Here is a 20819-nt window from a genome sequence, read left to right on the forward strand (position 1 = left end):
TGGCATCATTTGGCAAAAAATCTATAATAACCTTTCAGCATATTGTAATTCAAGTGTTCTGAAAGAAAACTAGACTCCTGCACCTCCTCATGGCTCTGTTTTCAGGCTTTAGAAAATCTAGCCCTTGACGGGAGACTTTGACCAATCACAGGTCATTTCAGAGAGAGAGCGTTCCTATTGGTTGTTCATTCAACGGAGGCAGCTGTCAATCACTCGCAAACTCTGATCAAACGGTCAAACTAGGTGGTGCTGATCAAATTTGAATCAATATTCTGTTACTGTAATGCCTATTTAGCTGTAAAATGAGAAAGTTTGCTCCGGCTGGTGGGTGGTGCTTGGTATTTTCCACAACTGATCTGAGGGAATTATTTATTTAATGTTCAATTTATTTATTTATTTTACTGTATGAACAGAAGGCAGCGTGTGTAGCCTCGTGGAGACTTGTTGCACATGTTCAATGCCAATGCAACAAATGATTCTTTCTTCTATATATCCAAGCAATGCTATTTGATTACGTAATGCAAAATGCATCTCTCATATAACATTGGAGAGATGATGCATTTGTTGCAGTGGCACTGAGCGTGTCAGCCGTATATACCCTTCTTGACTTAAGAGTATGTGTTGCATAGTGAAAGTCTAAAGAGGCTGCCATCTGTGAAGCTTCCAGGTAAGTTCTGCTCTTCTGACAGTGACTGAGTCTGCCAGCTGGCATTGCACAGAACCTCACCAAACCAGGAGCTGCTGGAGGTGGACAGTGAGCTAATGTACAGTATGGCTGCTGGCACATGGCTGCAGAGGTATTGTCAGCAGTGGAAGAAGTACCAATACCACAATGTAAAAATACTCCACTACAAGTAAGTCCTGCATTTAAAATTTAAGTATGAAAGGTAGTTTTGTGAAATATTGGATTATTATTAAATGAAAGTACAGGCCTTAGTACAGGGCCACAAGCCAAAAAGGTCAGGAACAACTGGTTTAATCTTCAACAATTAATCTGAATAGTATCCAACTATAGCTGTCAAATGAATATAGTGGAGAAAAAAGTATACTATTTCCCTCTGAAATGTAGAATATGAATGGCAGAAAATGGAAATACTCAAAACTGTACTGCTGCACTAGAGTAAATGTAGTTAGTTGCTTTCTTCCACTGGTTATGATCACTAATATCATAACCAATGTGTATTAACTCGTCTTCAAGTCTTAGTCCCAGTTCTAAATGTTGCACGGCACATCAGCTCACAAGTCCAGTTAAAAATCTACAGAAACACAAGTCATGCAATTTAACATCCCATGTACATTCCCCGGTCTGTGACCTCCTCGCCCCTTATCACTTTATCAAATTCAATATTATACTTTACTGGAAAAATCTTTGCACTTTGTATCGAATGAAGTTCATCCCAAAAAGTTGAACTGATAGCGCATATCTAGTGGGAGCAGGCCCAAGAATCATAACTGCTTTTGGCTGAAATCAGTCATACAGGCCTTGACACGAGGCTGCTGTTGAGAAATGTCACCATCTAACCATTTGGGACATCACTTATATAATCATGCAATGTTACATAAAAGTCAACCACCTCTAATATCCTTTATGCTTCCTATTATTTCTGGTTCAAACGGCTATTTTAGCATTGATTGTTCTTTATAGTTCGCTTACTGAGTACCCCTCCGCTCCCTCCTCCCTTTCCAAGACTGCGGTAACATGAGCCGCTGAGTGCAAAATTCTGGTAATGCCATTCACCTCACTCAGAGGCCATCCATACCATAATAACACTACTTTAGGAGCAACGGAAGTCAGACGACGGCTGGCATAACCACGGTTTTGCACTATGCGGCTCACGTTACAGCAGTTTCACAAGCGTGTCGGAGAACTACAGTGGCCTTCAGGTAACGTAAAAAGGTGAAAGGCTCTCTCTAGAGCCAAAATTTGTCCGTTCTGGGCTACTGTAGAAACGTAGCGGTGTTTCTCTTCCATGAAGAGGACCCACTTCCTACGTAGATATGAAGGGCTCATTCTAAGCTAACGAAAACACAACGATTCCTAGTTTCAGGTGATTATACACTCATGAAAACTTGAATTATGAATATTAAATTCCATTTCTGTCAACAGATCCCCAGAAATGTTACACACTGTTCCTTTAACTTACTCGTTTCTGTTGTGCAATACCTCAATTAACCTGCTTACGCATGTTGTTCTATGTTGTTATGTAATTCATGCTGCTTATAGCATACTGTATCTGAAGAGCAGATACCAAATCATCTATAGATATGACTTTATTATCATGCGAGCTTCCTTCCTGTACTTGTTGTATAAGGACTCAATATGCTGATTTTTATTTGTCCTCATACAACTTTTCATTTGTTTAACTTCTGTGATTCTTACAAAAATAGCAAGCCACTGTTGTATACACAGTATATGTAAATTATATATCCTAATGACTTGTGAGAGCGGAACTCCATGTATGTTTTGTTTTCCTTTCAGAAAAAGCCAAGATAAGATATGATCCAAAGGGCTGTGAACACAGGACCTTGATTCATTTGTACCTTGACCACTGTCTTCAAAAATAAGTCAATAATGTTGTTGACCTGACCTCACTCACACTCCAGAGGAACAAACAACAACATCAGACCAAACAACATCAGCTGTGTAACACTTTTATCCAAACAGACCCCAGTGTGACATATGAATCCTTCTCCATCGCAATGACACTTAATATCAAATATCTCAAACACAAAGCCTGGTCCATTGATTTCCCATCAATTTTATGAAACTAATAGGTCTGTTCTGATTACAATTAAGACTCAGTCTGTAAGAGAATGTATTCATCTTCATCACCACATACTTCACCAGTTAACTAGTGACTGTTTTTTTTAATTATTAAATATAATATTTTCCCAATTATTTATCTCTTTTGCTTTACAGCACTGAAGTAAGTTTTTTCTTTTAGTCGGCATTTTAATCAGTCCAACACACACACACACACACACACACACACAAACCTGGTCTAGACTGTGTTGAAAGTATCGGGGCATTGTCCAATCTGCCAGTCGTTTCATTTGGAAATATTAGAACCCTGCCATCTCATAAAAAATGCCTGCCAAAGTTCACAGACAGTCTTATCATTTGGAAACCTGATCTAAAACCAGGCACGCAACTTTTAATCTGGAACTTAGAACTAATAAAACAGTAAATGAGACACGTACAGTATTCATGTTCACTGAGCAGGTTTAATGTGACTGAAACCACCATTTATTTCATGGCCAGCAGACTCATTTCACATTTCTGCAACACAGATTTGTATTCATTTTTCGGGCTTTTCTCTAATATTTGTATTTTTTATGAAACATTGGATAATTTGACTTCTTTTGACCTCAAACAGTTATTGAAATGAAACCATGAGAGAAGTTTTAACACAGTCTCACTGCAGTTCGTGACATAATCACAAAATTTTTGATTCGTATACATAGACACAAATTCACCTTTTTTTCCTGACGCTCAGCACGACTGTATTTTTCATGCTTTTCTCTATGGATGTCCAGCAACACGTGACGCACGTGTCAATTTCTGCTCCAGTCTTTTCAAAATAAAACTCAGTTAGGCTTAGGCAAAAAAAAATACTTAGGTTTAGGAAAAGATCAGGGTTTGGATTTAAATAACACTGTAAGTACCGTAACTTAAGTACGGAAGTTACGTGACAAAAAATACTAAGTTAGCTTTAGGAAAAGATCCCGGTTTGGGTTAAAATAACTCTGGAAGTGCCTTAACTTAAGTATGGAAGTTACGTGAGAAATAAATCAACTCTGACTTTCACACGGGACACGAACAGCGGTCTCCTGGGCAAAAGTCCTGTGTTTTTTGATTCACCCATCCATCACGAACTGCTCCCTACGCGCTCTTTATACGACGCCGGTTCACAATTACGTGGATTACATACAAATTGATTTTGTGCTGTAAAAAAAATGTCTATGTACACAAATCAATACATTCAATTTTGTGACGATCTCACGAATTGCTGTGCGACTGGGCTGGAAGTTTAGAGGGGGAATTTCTCTTTGATGGAACTGCTAACAACTCAGACATGTGAAATGTGTGTGTTACTTTCCAACACTGAAATGTGGAACTATTCCTAACTGTATCAAAGACATATTATAGAAATAAACAAAAGCAAAAAACAGTTGAGTGGTGTATAAAAGATTTTTATTTTCACTGTTTATAGTATTTGGATACCAAACCCTGAAATGATTGGTGTTTCGTGACAGTGTCTCCAAATGATGTAGCAACCTAGATTCAACCTATGATTCTGATTGAGAAAGTGTCAGATCTTGCACAAAATCCCAAACCCCAGACAGATGCCACCACTGGGAGATGGTGAAGAAAACTTGTGTCTTCAGTGTTCCCTTTGAACCATTTCCCACACAGTCATGAAAAGCAGTCTGAATGAGCAGCCAGGTCTCAGTTATGGATACATTAAGCATTTAAATACTGGTTGCTTTTCTCTCATAGGGTCATTGAATCCTCTCTCATATAAACGGATACAGCAGTGTGTCTTGTTGCAGAACCAACAACACTTTATTCATCTTTAATTAACAGCTAAACAGTTGAAAGACAATCAATTATCTGAGCCTGCAGCACCAGAGCTTTACAAATAAATATGCAATCAAATCCACTCCGACGACAGTCCAGTTTAGACAAAGTTCAGGTGTGTGTCCTCGTCCACTCCGTAGTTGCCCTTGTGCTCCTCAAACAGATTGCTGAGTTCGTCCATGTACAGCTGGTGGAGGGCATCAAGTTCCTCGGCCGTTGGCTTCTCATTCCTCTCCACCCTAATTGGCCGCCCAACTGTAGGGAGGTGACAAGGTGAAGAACATCACGCACACAGTCAGTGTTCTTAACAATTTGCATGCTATCAGAGGTCTGTTTATCTAAAGTGTTACATCAAAGCTCCATGCCAACCAGTTTGATCTGACTATTCCTCGCATTCACTCAAATGCTCTTAGCCAACTCTGTGACATTAGATGCTTATGCCAAAATCAACTGCTGGTTGGGCAACACACAAGGACATAGCTAAGGTTTGTCTGGGCCTGCCAGACAAAGTCTAATGCAATAGTAGTGTAATAGAGTGCTGCAAGATGACGTATTTTTGTAGGCCAACCAGCAAGTTAGCTTCGCTCTGGATCCCTTAACAAAAAGCCAATGAGATTTTTCCACTGGATGTTTATGGAAAATAAGCTCTGTGGCAAACAAACATTCATGGTATTTGCATGTTTTGTTCGGCAAGATAATCTTCAACAAATGAACATCACTTTTATGATTTTTGAAGCATGAATGCAATCGCGAGAAGTAAAAAGCTAACGTTAGGCTATAAACGAACTACACCACGGTCGCATGAGCGTTAGAAGTCTCATTTAGCCATTTGTTAGCAACCGCTTTTTTTAATACATATAAAAGCTTCAAAATTCACAAGTGAGGTATTTATTGATGTATTTTATGTCGTAGAACAAAACGTTAAAGTCTCTTCAGCTTGTGTTAAAGCTTCAGTAGGCAACAAGTTTTTGGCATCATTGGACAAAAAATCCATAATAACCTTTCAGCATATTGTAATTCAAGTGTTCTGAGAGAAAACTAGACTACTGCACCTCCTCATGGCTCTGTTTTCAGGCTCCAGAAAATCTAGCCCGTGACGGGAGACTTTGGCCAATCACAGGTCATTTCAGAGAGAGAGCATTCCTATTGGCTGTACTCTGGCTGGTGGACGGTGCTTGGTATTTTATCAACTGATCTCAACATGGCTGCCAGGTCACAAACTTTAATTTTACAGCTAAACAGTACACTACAAGACTTCCAGAAAAGGAAACCGGAAATGCTAACTAATTTCCGGGTTTTAGGACTCATTTCTGTGGCACTCTATGCATCCTTTATTTGATAAACTGCAGGTGATGCTTGAAGTAATTGACACAATTGCACATACTGTAATCCATAGATTAAAGCAATGTGTCCAGAAAGAAGCAACCTGCATACTGTAACCTGCTGCATGTAGTATCACAGCCTACTCACCAACTGTATTGATGGGTTTTCTGTAGGGCATGAGACCAAAGGAGTACTGGAAAATACCACGGGCGTGGAAGAGAGGCAGGGAGACACCCATGATGCTTTGCAGCCGCTCCTGTAACCATCGAAGCCATGTTCCTCTTTGGTTTCCCACTTGATCAAACACTTCATTTTCTCCAAAGGAGAAGACTGGCACCAGATGAGCACTGGAAAAGAAAGAGGTTGATTAAATAATATTGTTGAGTATTTGAAATCCACGTGTTTTACTTCTGTTTCTCTGTCTAAATTGATTTCATAACGGTCTATGTGCTTTCCCAGGAAATCCCATGAGGGGCTTGAATAAGCCTCTGTTTCAAGAGGCCATGCATAAGCTGCACGAGACCTAAAATAAATGAGCCATAAGACCTCCAAGAATTAGCTGTAACTTTCCTCATTTCCCCTAGGGTCCTTCTGCTCTTACCCGTGCTCCATCGCCATTTTGATGAAGCCTTTCTTCTTAGCCAATAGTACATTGTAGGTCCCAGGGTGGGCATCAAGAGCTTCTTGGGCCCCACCGACTGCTATTACCACAGCGTTACCGACACCTCTTTTGCATAGCAGATAGCTGGCGCTCTTTTTGTCCGAAGGAATCAGACCTGCAGTGTTGTAACAGAAAATAACAAGTGATCAGAATAAGTCGTATAATACCTTGAATGCTATAAAATACAGTATTTTTGCTAGCATATTTCAGTATAAAATCTTAAATCTGCCTGTATACTCAGTTGAATTTAAAGAGGACCTATTATGCTTTTTTTTCATGTGCATACTTGTATTATGAGTTTCTACTAATACATGTTTACATGCTTTAATGTTAAAAAAACACTTGACTTTTTCTCATACTCACACCTTCTGTCTGAAACGCTCTGTTTGAGCTCCTGCCACTGCTCCCCCTCCTGAAAAAGCCCAGCCTGCTCTGATTGGTCAGCTGGCCCACTCTGTTGTGATTGGTCATTTAACCAAACTCTTCAGACTCCGCTCCAGCTCCGCTCTAACTAGCTTTTGTCTGAGGGCGTGCCAAACTAGCCGCTTTGCAAGTATTATGCAAATGTGTTACTTGGTGACATCACCATGTTACGGAAGAAAAGGCGGGACTTCAAGCGAGGCGTTTCAGGCAGTTCAAGAGCAGTGTTTCCGTGGGGGAGAGTAACTCCCTTTGGGCTTTGTAACTTTGCAAACCTTTTACATGCACAAAAAACTATGTAACACACTAAAGGAAAGGGAAAAAGCACAAAAGCATAATAGGTCCTCTCAAGAGACTGTTGAGTGGGCAATCTGATCGAGTATGATTCAAACATCTCTGGCCCTCACCTGCACACATAATGTAGTCTCTGAAGAAAGGGGATCTGAACCAAAGGGGCAACATGAGCAGGTAGCTGGTGAGGCCAGGAAACAGCTCTCTGAAGCCCGTAGCACAGGTGCAGAAGCTAGTAAAGGCTCCTGCCACCAGCACGCCATGGGGATGGAAGCCCAGGATGTAGTTGTGCCTGGGATCCAGGTCAGCTGTCTTCACCAACTGGGAAAAGAAAAGACAAGAATGGTGTGATAATGAAAGCATTAATGTCAGTCCATTTCTGTACCTGAATATTGACCCCTAATCACATAGGTTAATCATGTAGAATATTTCATTTCAGATCATCTGATTCTTCCTAAAAGAGCTGTCAGTGTTGCATTGTGTTGGCCCAGCTGGCCGTAGCCCAAACATATCCCAGTGTAGAAAGAATATTTACTCAAGTACTGTATTTAAGTAAGATTTTGCTTGTGCGACTTTTACTTCTGTATTTCCATTTTAGGCTACTACTAACTACTAGTCTGGGTAATCAGTACCGCCACAAATCTATCTAAAAGTCAAAATGAACTCTGCTGTTGTTGACTCAATAACATACTCCATCTGTTTATCCCTGGGCAGGAACATCCAAGAGATGCTTTAATGTTTACACTGAACACGGAGGATTTTTCTCTTTTGGCAGGTAAAGTGATTCTAGTGTTGGACAAGCCTTTGGGCGTGGACTCAGTCCTTGGAAGTAATTGATTGATATTTCTCTGTAGTGTCAGAAATGATGGTTCTTGATCATCAACTGTAAAAGACGAGATAAGATATGTCCCCTGCGGAGCGTTGTTTGTGTGCCTCCACTAGTCCAGAGCGGATAGGGAGGAGATAGTGAGAGGCACTAAAGGTCACGGTCAAGGGGTCAAGAGTCAAGCTTGTCGTGTGCTATCGTATTGTGCTCACTTGTGAAAAAAACAAAACAAATGTGCTCTCCTCACTGTTTGTATCTGTGTGTGATTATACTATTTCCACTCCCCACGGTTCTTATGGCAACATTCACAGCCATTATCAGGGAGCTCTCAGGGACAAAAGGGCAGCTTCAAATAAGGGATCTTTGATTCTATTTCTACTTTTACTTTTTTTCTTGTTCTTTTCTTCTATTATCTAATAAAAAAAATAAAAAAAATTCCCCCAGCACTGATACAGTGGCTAGTGCTTTGGTCAAACATTTGCCTGTAGCCGATCACCTGTAGAATGTAAAATATAAAACTAAACGGGTTTCTGCTATAGAGCCAAGTCATTGTGTTGGACCTTCACAAAGCTGCTGTGTTGTTTTGTGTCCACTCTGTTTGTATTGTGGGTACCTGCTGTCGGTGTGGCCCCAAACTGTAGCTCACGACGTTAATCATTAGCTGGAGTTCATCGTGAGGACCGCCGCTGTTTATAAACAAAAGAACTGTGACCAATCACAGAGCGTTACTCCTACAAAGTTGTCACCACGACATCATCTGTGTCACTATTATCCCTGCTGGATTGGACTGGTTTTAGTGTAAGTAAAGAATAAATTACTTTAGATTTGAGCAGAGAGTCGCCATCTTAAACACCCATAATGCATACACATGACATACCTCACCTGTTTCAAATAATATTAATAAGAAAACACATTATACACATTACACATACACACATTAGATATTAAACCTATATATGTACTGGCTACATGTTATAATAAAAAGGTGTCATGTCTCATCCTGCTCCTTAAGTTATGTGTTTTATTTCCTATAATAGTTCAGTGATTATTTCCTGTTTTATTTTGTGTTACTTACCTGTCCTCTCGTTTCAGATACTTCATTTCCTACACTTGTGTGTTTCCCGGTGTGATTACCTATCCCCCCCCGATTGGTTTCACCTGCCCCTAATTAGCCTCACCACCCCAGTGTATTTAGGCTGTGTGTTTCCCCGTCGCTGTGCCAGTTCGTCTTTATTCCCTGAGTCAAGCAGTCCAGGGATTTCCTAGTGTTAGTGTTCTGGGTTTATTACATTTTTGCCTTATCCTTGTCAGCTCTGGTTGCCTTATCTGTCTGCTCACCTGTGTACTGAACCTCTTTTGGCAATAAAGACTGTCTAATTGCATCTGCCCTGCTCTGAGTCGTGTTTTTGAGTGCTGTTTTCTCTCTGTGGGTTTACCAGTCATAATAAAAGGTACAGAAAAGTACATAAAGATTATATATCTATCTATCTATCTATCTATCGTAGCAGGCTCAGTTTTAAAGCTGTGTGAAATTGAAGTGAAGCGAAGAGTGAAGATATTTGGTACCAACCATGTCCTAGTAGCTTGTCACGAAGCAGGCTAAACAGAGGCTCCAAACTGACGCAACATTTTTGCATTTTCAAAGGGGTCCCTTGACCTCTGACCTCAAGATATGTGAATTAAAATGGGTTCTATGGGTACCCACGAGTCTCCCCTTTACAGACATGCCCACTTTATGATAATCACATGCAGTTTGGGGCAAGTCATAGTCAAGTCAGCACACTGACACACTGACAGCTGTTGTTGCCTGTTTGGCTTGAGTTGCCATGTTATGATTTGAGCATATTTTTTATGCTAAATGCAGTACCTGTGAGGGTTTCTGGACAACATTTGTCATTATTTTGTGTTGTTAATTGATTTCCAGTAATAAATATATACATACATTTGCATAAAGCAGCATATTTGCCCACTCCCATGTTGAGTATTAAATAGGCTCCTTGACAAATCTCCCTTGAAGGTACATTTTGAAAAAATAAAAATGTGTGATTAATTTTTGATTGATAGAGATTAATTATGTCAATCATGCAATTAATCACAATTATGATATTTTAATACATTGACAGCCCTAATATATATACACATACAAATCATGTACCCCAAATAGTAGAGGCGCCTCCGTCTATTTATCCATTATTTGAGTTGTTATAGAGAAAAGACACCAAATAATAAAAATAAATAATAAAATAAATATTAAATATTAAATATTAAATATTAAATATTAAATATTAAATATTAAATATTAAATAATAAATAATAAATAATCAATAATAAATAATCAATAATAAATAAAGAAGACATTTTTACTATAAGAAACATGACATAGAGTATTGGAATCACCTTTTTGTGACATGTAGCCTTGATATACTATCAGTACATATGTTTAATACTGTATATGGTGTATTTTCTTTTGATATTATTTGAAACAGGTGGGACACGTGTGAGTGTGTATGCATTATGGGTATTCAAGATCAGAAGTTTTCAGGAAGAGCCTGGTGCTTGAAACATTACAGCAATAAAAAATCCTTCTAACAGGAGCTATTTGGTGTGCAGATCAATCTGTTTTAATTCTGCTAGGTATTTCTTTGATGCAGCGGCCATCGTATCAGACACTGGATGTCTTTCTTATCGTTTCTTAGTAGATCTGGATCTAGATATAAACTCTCAGCTCAAAAACAGTCTGACATTTAGAGAGGTAGATGCGAAAACTGAAACCACTCTCACGTTGCAGACGTACTGTATGTGCTCTGTTAGTCCTTCAGTTATGAATTCTGAATAAAAATGTGCCGCGTCATTCTCTTGAAAACCAAGTGAGCTCACATATCAGCTGGTGAGCTTCCAGTGTGAGCTGATGATGGTGTTATTAGAAACGGTGGGTAAAGACACACCAATGAAACTAATTAGGCCCTCCGTAGGACACTGCTTCCCTTTAGCCCCACATTGACTCCTTGTTTCAGACTTAATGCGGCATTCAGTCAGATGATAGTGATGATCCACTTTGAACTGGATACGTGAGATCGGGCCAAAACATGGAATTTCATGAGCTCTCAGTCTGACCTTTCCTGTATTTATCTTTACAGAGAGAAAACAGCATTCTGTTGTCAGATATACATTCACACGAGATCTCTCATGAGAGTCTGACGTCCAACTTCGATAACTGTCACTTCAGTTGCCATAAAACCCAGCCCCTGATTAGTGCCTTTGTTTACAGTGTTATAAACCATGTAAACAGGGACTTTCATTTGCACATCATCCCCCTCTATCTCTTCTCAAAATGTATTCTATCAACTATCTAAAGAAGGTGAAGGTAATGAACGTTTCAGACACAATGGGTCTGCTTCAGAGCCTGAGGTTGACTCTGACACACAGGGGGTGGACAGAATACCATGAACACCCAATTCAATACACAAGTTCAACAAAAAGCATATAATGCTTTATCCTATTTGCTTTCTCTCTTTTCTTTTTTTTTTTTACAGATTTAATAAACAGATTAAGAATGCTCCGTAATTGGCCGCAAACCTGACACTTTTGAAGTTGTGGTGGAGAGGAAGACACTGAACAAACTGTTATCCATTATGGATAAACATGACCACCCTCTCCACCACCTACTAGACAGACACTCTACAACACCTCACTCAGCTTTATAGTTTCTAATAGTTACATAGTTACTAATGTACCGTATATAGTATGGTATTGCACTCTTTATTAATGTATATAGTATGTTATGCACACTTTATTAATGTATATAGTATGTTATTGCACACTTTACTTATGTATTTGTTATTGCACACTTTACTAATGTATATAGTATGTTATTGCACACTTTACTTATGTATACGTTATTGCACACTTTACTAATGTATATAGTATGTTATTGCACACTTTACTAATGTATATAGTATGTTATTGCACACTTCACTAATGTATATAGTATATTGAAATAGTGTCAGAAAGGTGTTGACTTTGTATTGTTTTTTATTATTATTTAAGATGGAATGATTATTCCTAATGTAACTTTTATTATAGTATTATCAATTTTGTACCGGTCTTCTCCTGACTTTTATTACTATATGGTGCTGTGTTTATGGTGCTGTAACTGCCTTATCATACCTTGTCTTGGCTTTTATTATTATAATTTTTTTGCTTTTATTTCTCCAGGAAACAAATGTAAGTTAATGTAATGTCCTCTAAAATGATGGAAAGGTGGATGCGTGAGAGGGCAAAGGAGAGCATCGGAAAGAAAAAAAGAAATAATAATAATAAGAAGAATAATAATAAGAAGAATAATAATAATAGGGTCTTGTTCTCATTTTTGAAAAAGAAAAAGGTAACACTTGCACACTACTCCACTCCCCAATATTTTTATTGACTATATTATATTACTATTTTTCAGGTCAAAATGTTGAAATTGTTCTCATTTTTGAGATTTTTTAAACGTATATAAATAAAGTACGACGATGATAGTAGTAGTATTACATTTCTGTACCATATATATTTTAAAATGGTGTCTTCTAATCTCAGAATATTTTACTGAAGCTTATTCTCTGCTGTTGAATTGCATGGATAGCCAGAATATGATTAGTTCAGATGGTTCAACTAAACCGGCCAATATGGATTACTGTGTTATCATTTACGGCTATGAAGGCTAATCTGTGCAAACAGAGACATGACTCACTTAATACTCAGAGATACATTAAGTCTGAATATTACATGGAGCAGGTTACTGTTAAGATTCTGATCTCATTGTCCTTTTTAAAAGCAATTTATAAGCTCACTTCGCCTGTTCCCCCCAAAAGAATAAAATAAAATGCTGTTGAACTTGTGTTGTTGTTGTTGCACTCTGTCTTATCAGCACGGTCCAAAGTATTAGACGTGCCTTGGGGGCAGGATGTAACGTGATGGATGTTGTCAATGATGGTTCTGTTTTCTGGAAAGATGGCTTTCTGCTCTGCAGTTATTTATCACGGTTAAAGAACGACACACCCAACATCAACCACTACTGTTGAATTTGAAATAAAATACTGGGCTCAGGATGATTAGAAACTATTACCTGTGATACCTCAAATCATATGTATGCACTACTCATGTATGATCACAAGAGGGACACAACAGGCTGCAAGAGAGAAGAGGGTACAGAACAGTCTGGGCTTGGTGGGGTCAGGAACAGTTGAGAATGTTTGTAATGTCACAGTAAAACCACTGTTAACGTATCCTGTATGCCACCTTGTCTCTTTGCAAACACATTTCAAAACTAATCCTACACAGTAAGTAGCTACGTTTTGAAGACACCTTTGCAGCATTGATAATCAATTATCTGCATCAGTGGATAATGGGTATCCGTGTAACCAGTAGTAACCAGCCTCAGTAAGAAACCGGTTATTCATTTCATTGCAGCCTTCTGCATTTCAACCATCAAGGTCTCTGAACACTGAAATATTTCTGGTTTGCAGCAGCCAGAATAAATCTGTGAAAAATCACTAGAAGGGCACTGATCTACTGAAAGATTAAAGGAATGGTTATTTGGGGAAATGCACTCATTTGCCCTTTTGCAGAGCGTTAGATGAGATCAAGATTAATCGGTTCCACTCTTGTGCTTGTCTGTTCAATTTGAAGCTGGAGCAAAGGAGATGGTTAAATTAGCGTAGCATGAGGGGGAAACAGCTAGCCTGGCTCTGTCCAAATGTGACAAAATCTGCTACCAGCACCTCTGAAGCCTGCTAATTAACACATTATATCTTGGTTGTTTAATCCTCACAAAAACCGAAGTTGAAAACCAACAAGTTGTGGGGGGTGTGTTGCACTATTATTTGCCAAAAGCAGTGACTTCCTTGTCCTGTCACCCTGAAGCCTGGTTTCCTAAAAAATTACCTTCCCAATACAACATTGTCAATTACGTAGAAGCATATTTTCTCTCGGATTACATTTGTTTTTGTCGTATCACGTTGCTAATTCATAAAGAAATGTGAAAAGAAATGTGTAAAGAAAAGAATACAGAAATAAATAAGTTTGGGGAAATAAATAAGGGGTGAAATGCAAAGGGAAAATTGTGCATAAATAAATAAATGAATAAATAAATGCATTCATTTAAAAATATATCTAGAATAAATAAAATAATAATGCAAAATTAAATAAATAAAAAATAAATAGAATTAATACATAAATAAATGTTGAGGGAAATTAAACAGAGGAGTAAATAAATAAGGGAATTAATACCAAGATAAATAAATGAAGAAGCAAATTTAAACAGAAATATCAATTTATGTCACATTTTATCAATGAATTAATGGCTACATTTATTTTAAATATTAATTTATTTATCGAGTCATTTTATTTATTGATTGATTTTTTTATTTTGTCAGGTTCCATCCTCCATATTAGTATAATATTTCAAGACTCTAAAATTAGCCTAGTATTGACAGTAAAAAAAATCCTCAGTAACACTAGTCAAATACACATAGACATGGCCTGCAGTAATGTGTTTAATCAGCCGATAAAAAGGTTAATTTGGGTAGACTATGTGTGGACATATAGACTACATGGCTGAAGGGGCCTCATCCATCCGTGGTTCACTTGCTGCCAAGGACAGAGATAAGGGCCGCTGTTCGTATGTATGGAGATCAAAGATTAGATAAACTGAACTGGCAGAGCGAGATGTTCCGATGTCCTATTCTCTGACCTCCTGAGGTAAAGCCCACCCCACCTGACATGGACTTTAGTGGCGGCGATGTGCATATACACGTAGTATTTGAAGGCCTTGTACAACCACACACTAAAAGCTGTCTCTCACCTTGATGGGGAAGTAATCCCGCATGTATTTCCAAACTTTGAGGTCACACAAGGCATTCACCCTGTGGCCTCCACGTGCAGGAGTGTCATAATCAAAGAACCACCAGACGGTGTACAGCACACCGACCAGCCAGAAGCGAGTGAACAGCAGGTAAATGTACAGGATGATGCAGAGGGGTGCTGAGGAGAAAGGACAGGAGGGTCATGAGCAGCAGCTCTGCAGCAGTGAGAACATACAGTAAACATGTGCATTTTATGTGCATTCAGATCCGGCATGACAAATTCAAAGCACAATGTATGAAAGGTTACTAGATAATGTGTTTAACTGGAATAAGCCATTTTATGAATGGCTGGCGTCTGCTCTGCATCACTGGCATTCAGTTCTGCTGGAGATGACATCACAAGTGGTTTTGGTGGTTACTGATAGCAGAGCTATGTGCAGAATGTGCTTGTATCACATCAATGCAATTTAATATTTTACCAAATGTTCCGAGTGTTCAAAATTTCATGGAGGACGGAACCTTTTAACTAAAAATAAATGAATAAATAAATGACTCAATAAATAAATAAGATTGATCTGCACACCTGCACCAGTACGTGGCAGCAGCGAGTTGATAAGTAGAAACAGACACCATTAGCTAGCTAGCTAGTATATAATCATGCACCCTGACCCCATGATGACACACGTTGAGTGACAGCCCCCTCATTTGCATAATGAGGCAGAAATGCATAAAGAAATGTAAACAAGCATGTGTAAGTAAATGTATAAAGAAAAGAATACAGAAATAATTAAGTTCATAAATAAAGGAATTAATTAATTAATTAATAAAAAGAAATGCAAAAATTAATAAATACATGTCAAAATGAATTAAAATAAATACATAAATAAATAAGAGGGAAAATTAAGCAGAAGAGTAAAAAAAATAAGGGAATTAATACAAAGATACATAAATAAAGAAGCAAATTAAAAAAGAAATATCAATTAGTATTTTTTTACTTTTGCTACATTTAATGACATATTTATTTATTTATCGTGTCATTTATTTATTTATTTTTAATATTGGCAGGTTACGTCCTCCACAAAATTGAAAATTGTTCTGTTTTAGTTGAATAAAGTGTGCATGAGTAGGTGCTCCCTCTTCTGGCTGCTGATGTTTTTGGGAATTTTATAATCTTGATCTCATTACATTTTTATATTGGTCTGTTTTTTTATGGCTTTAAGGCACCATTTAAGTTGATTTTAGGATGAAATCTTTTGCATGATTGAATTAGAAATGTTAACAGTGGTTGTATCATTTTCATCTGACTTTGTGGCATAGTTTGTTTTCTGTTTTCTGTTGTTGTAACTCATTATTATTGCTGTCTATCTTGGCCAGGACACACTTTAAAATTTGATTTTTAATCTCAGATAGCCTTTCCTGGTTAAATAATAAGTCAAAAAAATATGAAGACAAATTTGTTTGAGATTGATTCTTTAGTGTATTTATTGTCCGATAATAAAAAACTACTAACTATGACAAGCTGATTACACCGGACACACCTCCCACCAACTGGAGTCACCTTAACACCACCTGCTGGATGTCTGGTATGAAAATACATATTATCCACTTTTATATAATTAATAGTGATAGATAACATCCAGTGTAAAAGTGAAAACATTTGGAACATGACAGGGCTGTGGGGGTTTGTCAGACAAAATATGGTATATATACAACATCTGTCTCTTAGATCTTATAAAATACAGCAGGCGGATACCTAATGTGGACGCTAAAATGTGAAATAGCAACTGTTTGGAAAAATATACAATGAGAGCTGAGGTCAGTTGAGTGTGGACTGCACTCAGCTCAAGTCATGTCCTATTTAGCTCCCTCTTCTGGCCATCCAGCAGTTCATGCCACTTGAGACAGCAGTTCTCTTCCTCTCATATTCACTTACACTTTACCCAAGAGCAGCTAGGCCAACAAGTTTGATATATTAATACTATAGATGTGTACTTCATAAACAGCCTCATCAGTAGGCTATCATTTCCAGATGTTTCCAGTGGACACACATGTACACTCACCAAGGGCGATGAAGGAGAAGACCCACTGCATTACTGCAGCCGTCTGCAGTCTCCTCTTCATGGGCAATTCCAAGGGGGCAAAATTAATCTTCATGTTTTCCACGAGAGAAGAGAGACAAACCGAGGCGCTTCAGCTGGTGGCGATGAAGAAGGGCGAGTGAAGTGGGTACAAAGTCTGCCCTTCTCACCTCTCCATTACCTCCTACTGACGGCCTTATCTTAGAAACTGAATAGAGTTTGATTTGTCAATCCCTATCTATGTCTATCTGACTTTTGACCCTGCAATGGAAGGAGTTGCTAAAGCACAAGACAGCATTCAAACATGAACAACAACCAAAACTCAGTAGGGAATTACTGTTATACTGCATTATAATGTAATTATAAGTTACTCTATGTGATCATTGTTTGCTTTCAGTAAAATGAAAAATATCATTAAATATATGCAGAAACATCACACAAAATGTTGTCAAATAACTTTTTACTTTACTTAAAGCAAACAATGACCACTTAGAGTAACTTATAATCACATTATAATGCATTAAAACAGAGAAAGATTATAACAGATTATAGTAAAAAGATTATAATATATTACAGCTATGATCCTTGCAAAGAAAACGTCAGTGAGTGACCAGCAATTATTAAGTATTATGATACTTGACATTATAGGTCATTATTAAATGATTTATAATGTGTTGTGGTTATTGTTATAAAGCAGTATGGGTGTTTATGAGTGCTTAAAATTATATAGTGCTATAAGAAGATTATAACAAATATTTGATAACATTTTGTGTGTAGTTGTTCCTGCATAGATTTAATGATATTTATTCACTTTGCTTTACTTAAAGCAAACAATGACCACATAGAGTAACTTATAATCACATTATAACGCATTATAACAGTTATTATAATGCATTATAAAAAAAAGATTATAATGTATTACAACTATGAGAATACACTATTAACCTATAGTGCTATGAGCAGATTATAATGCATTATAAGTATGTTTATATTGCATTATAGACATGGGCATAATAGAAAGTGCTGCCTACATTTATTATCACATAATGTCATAATGAATTATGTGAATATTGTTTTAAGGAAAGTGCACTTGTAGTTTTATAAAGCAATATAACCAAGCCCTTAAGGCGTGTGTATAACACACTGGTGCTAAAAGGTTATCCGAGGTGTTGATGAAAGGGGGGAGCTGACAGGAGATAGTGGAGGATCCACCCACGCCTTTATCACCAATCAACGGCCAACACTGAGACAGACGCTCAGACGAATATAAAACCTCTTGATGTTTATCTTTCTCTCTGTTTCCCTCATTAGCTTCTGTTAGATTGACATTTGCCAGGGCCAATTGGTATGACTGCCATTGCATTCAGTTTGGCCCTTTGATTGCATCTTTATAAATGATTGATTGATTCTGGGATTATCTACTTTAAGTACCTCATTAACACTTGATCTCTGCAGCTGGTGATTCAGAACACCATTGCTACCCTTCTAGCGAGCATCAGTGATATTGGTGAGGTGAGGTGCCTGCGTAGATCCCAAACTCCCCAAGGACGCCGGCGTCCTCGGCCGACAATACTGTCCTTCAGAGGCTGTAGCATGCTCAGTTTTAAAGCCAGTGGAGATATTGGTATTATATGAGATAACCTAAGGCATCCTCTGGAAACCAACCATGTCATGCTGCACAACCAGACTACAGAGCAGCTCCTTTCCTCAGGCTGCGACACTCAACCACAACTCATCCTCCATACTCCATCATAAAAAAAAATTGTTTTGTTTTTTCTTGTGTAGCATAAAGGGAACAGGCAACATTTTGTTGCGCAACTCTGTGTTGCAGGATGACAATAAACGAACATTGTGTCCTTGAATACTCAGACAGTCAGTTAATGGTTTACCTGAATCCATGAATGTACAGAAAAGTAAAAGTTAAAGGACTAGTGTTTATGATTTAGGGGGATCTATTAGCAGAAATAGAATATAGTATTCATAACTATGTTTTCATTAGTGTATAATCAGGGCCAGCTTAAGGCATAGGCTGCATAGGCCACATGGGCGGTCATCTAGGGCGCCACCTTCTGGGGGGCACTGTTTGCCCTCTAAAAAAAAAAAAAAAATACAAATGCCAGTGGGTGCCCTTCCTCATTTTCTGCATTGAGGTGAAAATTTAACAAATAAGAAATATACTTTTCACCCCTGGAACTCTCATTGTTGTGAAACTTACAAACCCTTTTAAGCCAACAATATCAGGGACCAATTGTTTAATAAACACAGTTATTTATTAAAACAAAAAAATATTTTTTGTCTTTAAATCATTGTGACGTCTGATGTGTGTTGCGGTTTACAGGTCTATGGGGTTAAGGCTCTGGGGGGTTGCGGGTCTCCAAATCAGAATTTTGCCTGAGGCACCAAAAGGACTAAGACTGCGTATAATCACCTGAAACTGGTGTTTTCATTATGAGCCCTTCTCTAACCTCACCACTAGATGACACTAAATCCTACACACTGGTCCTTTAAATAAAAGGAAAACAGCAGAGTGATTATTGCTTCTAAAAAAATTAGCTGTCAGGCTTCATTATAAAAACCTCTAAGCAGATCATGTGCTTGTCTGTCAGATGTCTTAGAAATTGTAGTCCGATGTGAAACAGGCCCTCAGGGTGTGTAATGAGTTGGCATTATTCATGTGTTCTACTATTTGCTGGCAGAGTCTGTCAGCAATGTCTTTGTCACAAAGGCAGTTTTGCATGAATCAGTAGCTAACAGTAGACTTATATTTGGCTTTGATAAGCTATATTTTACATAATTTAAATAAGATTACTATTTTACTTCATAACTTAGTAAGTAGTAGTACTTACCAAATTATGGAGTAGCTTTTCACATCCATTAAAAAAACTGTTCATCTATTAAGTGTCTCAAAAGATGCTTAAAGGGTCATTTAACTGCTGTTTTATTGTACATGTTGTCCATGTTTCTGTATTTTGTTTTCATTAATAGTGTTATGATTGATTATTATTACTCAGGATCGATGTAGATGTTTAACCAATACCCCTCTCACAAACACAAACACAAACATACACATGCACACACACACACATTGGCTTATGAACATCATACACATTTCTTGTCTTTTTTTATATATTTATTGTTATTGTTGTTATTACATATATATATTCACACTGTATGTATATATATATATATACACACTATATATACAGTATGTACTGTATATACTGTATGTATATATGTGTATGTAGTCATATTATTTCTATATATATACTGTATGTATATATATATATACTGTATGTATATGTGTATATGTAGTCATATTATTTCTATATATATACTGTATGTATATATATATATATATATATATATATACTGTATGTATATATGTGTATGTAGTCATATTATTTCTATATATATACTGTATGTATATATATATATATATATACTGTATGTATATGTGTATATGTAGTCGTATTATTTCTGTATATTCTAATTAACACTATTTAGGTGAAGGCTTCATATAATCCCAGTGTTATTTTTTATCTTTTGTTTGTTTGTGTAGTCTTAATTTGTGCAAAATAAATAAACTTCCTTCCATAATAATGAATGGCAATGTTATCCTATTTAATATTTTCACCTTACTTTTTACCAATTCATCTGGTATCATAATTTTTTTTTTTATTCTAAATAATCATTTTATATTTCCTCTGAAAAGATTTTTTCACTTCTCATTTTCTGACCACTGGTTTTCTCATCCTGTTTTATTAACAAATATCAAAATGTTGACAGAAAACAA

The 20819-nt window shown here is 37.3% G+C and overlaps 1 protein-coding gene and 1 long non-coding RNA gene across 2 annotated transcripts; one reads left to right on the forward strand and one right to left on the reverse strand.

Annotated features, from left to right (window-relative positions):
* The first annotated feature begins 697 nt into the window (after positions 1-697).
* On the forward strand, positions 698-6210 carry LOC119476080. The gene is made up of 3 exons (XR_005203938.1): positions 698-854; positions 4746-4855; positions 6079-6210. It is a non-coding gene; the product is annotated as an uncharacterized LOC119476080 (long non-coding RNA).
* On the reverse strand, positions 4184-17210 carry mogat2 (monoacylglycerol O-acyltransferase 2). Its single transcript, XM_037749269.1, has 6 exons — positions 17009-17210; positions 14948-15126; positions 7394-7598; positions 6507-6681; positions 6053-6252; positions 4184-4837 (listed from the first exon to the last, which is right to left on the reverse strand). The coding sequence occupies exons 1-6, from the start codon at positions 17100-17102 to the stop codon at positions 4683-4685; spliced, it is 1008 nt and encodes a 335-aa protein (XP_037605197.1). The 5' UTR covers positions 17103-17210; the 3' UTR covers positions 4184-4682.
* Between the last annotated feature and the right edge of the window lie 3609 nt (positions 17211-20819).

This window comes from Sebastes umbrosus, chromosome 17 (assembly GCF_015220745.1).
Source record: "Sebastes umbrosus isolate fSebUmb1 chromosome 17, fSebUmb1.pri, whole genome shotgun sequence".
NCBI lineage: Eukaryota > Metazoa > Chordata > Actinopteri > Perciformes > Sebastidae > Sebastes > Sebastes umbrosus.

Excerpts from the sequence above, each read along its gene's own strand:
- mogat2 (XM_037749269.1), bottom strand. The coding sequence starts at position 17,102 with ATGAAGATTAATTTTGCCCCCTTGGAATTGCCCATGAAGAGGAGACTG. Across the intron at positions 6,682-7,393 it reads AGACTACATTATGTGTGCAG|GTCTGATTCCTTCGGACAAA; the intron begins GTGAGGGCCAGA and ends ACAACACTGCAG. Across the intron at positions 4,838-6,052 it reads AAAACCCATCAATACAGTTG|TTGGGCGGCCAATTAGGGTG; the intron begins GTGAGTAGGCTG and ends ACCTCCCTACAG.